We start from the raw sequence: 6,000 nt of genomic DNA on the forward strand, positions 1-6,000 counted from the left end.
AACACTTTCCATGGATCCATTCATTTTAATCCTTTCTGAAATCTGATAAGGTAAATACAAAACTTGCTTCATTTTTCAGATGAGATTACACAGTTCGAAATATAAAGGGATCATATCTAGGTCTGCACAATTCACACCTGTACTATTTCCTCCTACCCCATTTCAACGTCAGGCAGTTGTGATTTGTTGCAAAGGCAATGAATCCATTTGAGGGAAAAAAATCTTGCTGTACTATATAGAATGGCTTAAAGGGATTGAAAAAGAGCTTGAAAGCATAAGAATTAGGGGCAAAAACTACTTTTGAAATAGTCAAGATATAGGATCATCAAAGATTTAAGCCAAGAGTGAAGTGAAACTTTGAAGAAATGTTTGAATGTAGCTGACCTGAATGCAGAGAATGAAGGTACAAAGGGAGGACAATGTAATGCGGCAGAAAGTGGGGTGGGTTAGTGTTAGCTGGGTGGAAGGAGCACTGGCGTGGGCATCAGGAGAGCCCAATTCCGAAGTTTTTACCACTGACTTGTTCTTTGGTCTAAGTTTATTTAATTATATATGTCTCTTGTTTTCCTGTTGGGAATGGTTACAATTTGTTTTTAAAATCTAATCTTTCAGTATTATAATAATAAACTACAATAATATAGGGGAAGATTTAAAAATCTATCTGCTTTTTCACAGAATTTGATAAAATGTATATCTGCTTATTATCTGTGCATTGTGCTTTATTCTAGAAGGATCAAACACTAGTAAACTGTTATTTTATTGAGTGTGTTTCCACTATTTGATAGGAACAAACATTCACCAAACTCCTTGGAAGGCCGGTTGAGAGAAAAAAGCTTAGCAGAGGTTTTGAGAGCCTCAGGTAGTACACTTTCCCATGCTAACTTGTTGGTAAGGATGATATCAGAGAAGTAAAAACCGCTTACTTGTTTTCAAATAAAGCACTACAATTTTCCACATTAACTGTCATTTTATACTTCAATTCGGGTTTCAAATTTTCCTGCAAAAATACACAAACATTTACACTAGCGGTACAAACACACGCCAAATATTCATTTGACTATGTTTATCTTTTAATCATTAGCAAACAATGCCTGCTTTTTCTTTGTGGTTGTCTATATAGTTTATATAGCAAATGTCTGCTTCCGGCCTCTTTTAACAAATCAAACTCTGCCAACTGAATAGACAAATTATCTGAGACCTTTCCTATCCATCCATCTACCCATCCGCCCACCCACCCATGGATTTTACAAATATTATTTGAGTGTTAATTATATGCATGATTCTACTCAGTTCTGCAAATTCAACTCTAAGCTTAAGAAAAATTGATACCTACTGTCCAGAAAGCTTATAAATCCCTGGGAAAGACAGACAATAAAAGTGATTTATGTTATATGATAAAGGGACATAAATATGAGTGCAATGTAGGATGTCTAACAAAAGAGGTCCAGGAAAGGCTTTCTTGGGAAGTACTATGTAAGCTGAGATCACTGAATTAGCCAGGTGGAAGCAGTGGGGAATTTATTTAGAAAAGGAATAATATGCCCTACAAACAAGACCTCAAAGACTCCTACTGATGATTTTTGGTCTGGAGGTCTTCTCCACGGGTAACCGAGAGTCAGAATATGGACAAAACAACAGAAATATGTACTCAAAAGCCCAGAGAAGTCATCAGGAGAGAAAATAAAGTCTACAGGAGTTCAGAATGAGAACATATCACCTCAAAGCAAACCTCATGTGGAAAAGAACAGTTTTGAAGATTTATATACACAAAAAGAGACACAAAAGGACTGTTCATTAAAAAGAAGATGAAGATTGGGTACTGAATTCTGATTTTGTTCTATAGAACAGAGTTATTAACCATGGTTACACTCAATATCTAAAAATTGCACTGGGAGTGCCATGGCATTATTATTAAAAGAGATCTCAATAGGGCAGACAAATATGACTGAGTGCTGTTTCCTCTGCTGGGCCTCACCCAAGCCAAGCTTTTCTTCTCTCCCCGTCTTCTGGCTAGAGCAGTACCAGAGGCCAGCAAGGGACAATAGAGAGTTAGGGCGTCAGGTCAGAGGGGGTTGTGCAGGGATTTGCCATCTCAAGGTCAGTTGGTATGGCCTGCATTCCCCATAAATGATTAGTTATTGGAGTCCTCTCTCTGATGTCAAAAACTCCTGTATCTCATATCCCATACTGTATGCTAGATGAGAGAGGCTGTAACTTTCACTTCATGTTGATGAATAGAGAGGTGGGGAAGCCTGAGGTTGAAAATAGAGTTGATAGGGAATCATTGTAATGACTTATCATTTAGACTTAAGAAAGGCCAGACAAGAATTAAAATATTAGAAGGATAATAGATACAATCTTCTGCCCAGAAGAGCCTTCCAGATATCTATTTCTGTCAGTAATGGATTTTAGTGGATCTTCACCTATAATATTATTTGGAGATTGTTTTAGAAAAGATTGCTATTGGACTGAAAGTTTTAGCCGATACTGGCACAGGGTAGATGAAAAGGAAACAACAAGGAGGAAGAGCAAATATTTATTATGAAAGAGTTCACTGGGTGATGTGATAACTGTGCCATCCCAAGTAAAAGTATGTGGTGGAGAGAAATGCCTGCCAATAAAAATCTATCTACTTGTACTGCAACCTGGGTCCTGAACTATGATGGTTGAGGAATATACATCTTGATTTGGAGAGTATCCACTAGAAGGAAATGATTTGAAGCCCAAAAAGATAGGTTAGCTGGTCACAGGGACATATAAATAAGACTTCCTCCGGAAAAATACTGATGAGTAAGTTTGAATGGGTGGACTGGAAGGCCACCATCCTGGATATTCCTGGGATGGGAGCAAAAGAGTGTAAAGTGAAGATGATACCCATGGGCACACAGCAAAGCACAAAGCTCACTGTAGAGTGCCAGGGAGGGTTTGATGCGAGTCAGTACAACTGTTGTCAACATGGAAGTAAATGTGAGGGCCTCCAAGGAACCATGGCAGACCTATCTAAGGCCTGAGAGTTGTCAATTGTATAAGGAAAGGATAGTCGTGCTGCCAGATGTTATTCTATTTTGGGGCATGAGCCAACAGCATAGCAGTTTGACCTCCAAAGGAAAAGTGTGTGCTCAGGAGACAAATCCGGAGTAGAGATAAGGATTAGCTTTGAATGTTAAGTTCCCAACACTCAGGGACTTGATTAGAACTTGTCAAATATTTATCCTATGCAGATGTATGGATAATGCTTCCCAGTTATATCTATACAGTTATTGGACAACGTGCCTACTCATTCATTTACTTTTTCCGTTTGTTCATTTTGCTATATTATTCAACAAATATTAGTTTTTCCACTTATACGCAGCATATAAAACATAATTAAAAATACAATAATGCCAGACCTATGCTTTCAAGTTTTATACTCTGGCCTTGGAGTGAGCCCCTCCAGAAAATTTTCAAGGATAATTAATTCTAGCCCAAATCTTATAAGCTGAGCCAGGTGCTGATAAAGTCCGGAAGGATGGGGCGCTATGCTTTGGCACAGCTGACAGGTAAAGCCAGTGCCTCAGTTCCTGGAGCCAGTAGAGGAACGTTTGCTTAATAAAAGTACACAAGTCCTCTTCTTCACTGCTCCTTGATGAATGAGTAATCTAGACTGAGATCTATGTAACATCTATGGGATGCCAGAATCCCTCAGTGCATAGCATTCAAAATCTTGGATGTTTCAGTAATTGCTAATCAATTCTTTCTACGAAGACCAGATAGTCTCAACCTAAAGCCATGAAGATACCTTCTAAGATACAGCGGCTCTATCTATAAGACACTGTTCTCATTGCTTACAAGCTGTACCTGAACAAAAAGAAGATTCTATGCAAAAGAATGTGCTTGCAGTGTGGCAGACAAGGGTGTCAGGCTTCTCTAGTCTATGCTTGTGAGACAGGTGTGGTGGCAGAACTCAGTAACCTGACAGAGGCAGGACTGGGAAATAATCAGACATGTAGCAGCATAGGACCTTACATTCATAACAGAACAATGGCTGTTATCCAGAGGACTGCTAGGGCTTAGGCCTGATATGTTCAAAGAAGTGACAAAGCATGGTATGACTAATCTTGCAAAATGCAGGACATCAGTTGAATGTGAATTCCACATAAAAGTGAACAATTTCCTAAATATAAGCACATGTCCCATACAATATTTGAGATTACTTACACTAAAAGAAAGCATTCATTATTTATCTGACATTTAAATTTAACTAGGTATCGTATTTTTATTTACTTGCAAATCTACGTGATTCTATACACAGGTAGATCTACAGCAAGAGCTGTAAGAATGGAAACTAGACATTTGTGACCAGGAGTAGGAGGTAAAATTCTGAAACACAAGAACATGGAAAACACTGGCTTGGAAAAAGCAGATTATGTCTCTTGTAATGTTTCTTTAACCCAGGGAATTACTTTTAATGGTTGATCACATTCTTGCTGTAGGGTACTTCAAAGGCATCAAGCAGGCACCCTGAGACATTTGCCACTTAATGCTAAAAGGTAAACATGTCTGAGTTACACATATCTGTGAGATGCACTTGCAGAGCTGTGGCATATCCCCTATAAGTTATTCATCATCAACATATTACACATTCTACTGCTAAGAATAGAGCAACACAGGAGAAAACTACACAAAACTCCAAAAGAAAAATAAAATTAACATTTTAGTCATTTAGTATATTTTCGCTTCCATTCTCTTGGATTTGGTGAATGTTTTTATTTCCTTCAAGATAAAATTGACATTGTTTATGGATTTCTTGGAACCAAGGCATTTGTGGAATGTCCTTTTCATAGGACAGTGTTGAGAGACCAAAATGAAGGAGAGATTGAACAAAATGAAGCGTAGAAATACTTTTAAATTGACCAGGCCATTTAAACCCAGAGAAGAAAGATTAAACTTACTCTCACAGACATGCGGACACACACACACACACATACATCACACACACACACACCATAGCTATAGTAAAATCAATATTAAAAAGAAAATCAAGAGAGCCAAATGGTATGTACACATTTGACTATCTTGAAGCATGAACTATTCCATGGTGATTTCTAAAGGAGGATATAAAAATGGACTGGGCAATACATCTATGGAGAACATGTAGTAGGAAAAAATCCTTAAGAAAAGGGCAGAGAGGTGGAAACAAGTGTATTATTAAGAAAGGCCTTGAGAATAACAAAGCTGACTAAGAAGGAGGTTGTGTCAAGAAGCAGAAAGAAGAAAAATGGCTTAATGTAAACCATAGCATCAAAAGAGCCATGATGATTAGTCATAAGAAGTGGAAGGTGATGGAGTTACTGGGACAGTGTTGTAACATAATCTTGAGCAGGGACTTAATAATTGCATGATGCTTTGCTTTCACATAAGTTTTCTCAAAATAGCCATATAAGACAAATATTACTATTATTATCTCTAATTTAAAGATGCAGGATTGAAGTTCATTTGTATATAAATTTATACAGAGAAATTAACAAAACTTAAGATAGTGACCATATAACAAGCCTTCAATTCAGATCCTTTACCCTTTCACTATGGATTAGGAAAATATAAGGGTTTCATACAACCAGTTAATCAAGTTGTGGACTAGATAAACAATATGTATTTGCAATAAATATAAAGCACTTGCAAAATAACTTCATCCATCTACTCAACTATTCTAAGAAATGTAAGATCGATCCATCTATCAGGTGCCAGTAACTACTCACAGCTTTTCATCAAAATAAATTATTCAAAAGCTTACATTTTGTTTCTAAGGAAAAACTTTTATAACTACTATAAAGATACTGGATGTGTATTCAAATTTTCCCTCAGAATATTCAGCAACAAAATGAATCTATTATTTAAAATTTTTTTTTTTAATTTACTTATTTGTCAGGGAGAGAGAACACAAGCAGGGAAGCTACCAGCAGAGGGAGAGGGAGAGCAGGCTCCCTGCTGAGCAAGAAATCCAACATGGGGCTCCATTTC

At 37.2% G+C, this 6,000-nt stretch overlaps 1 protein-coding gene across 1 annotated transcript in view; it reads right to left on the bottom strand.

The window, feature by feature from the left end:
- The window catches only part of ADAM28 (ADAM metallopeptidase domain 28), a 72,182-nt gene extending 67,239 nt beyond the window's left edge, over positions 1 to 4,943 (bottom strand). The window contains exons 1-2 of the mRNA XM_040625784.1: positions 4,932 to 4,943; positions 946 to 997 (exon numbers count right to left, since the gene is read on the bottom strand). Coding sequence (XP_040481718.1) covers positions 946 to 997; positions 4,932 to 4,943 — 64 coding nt within the window. The remainder of the gene's footprint in view (positions 1 to 945; positions 998 to 4,931) is intronic.
- Positions 4,944 to 6,000: the final 1,057 nt, after the last annotated feature.

This window comes from Ursus maritimus, unplaced genomic scaffold, assembly GCF_017311325.1.
Source record: "Ursus maritimus isolate PB19 unplaced genomic scaffold, ASM1731132v1 scaffold_11, whole genome shotgun sequence".
In the NCBI taxonomy this organism is placed as follows: Eukaryota; Metazoa; Chordata; class Mammalia; order Carnivora; family Ursidae; genus Ursus; species Ursus maritimus.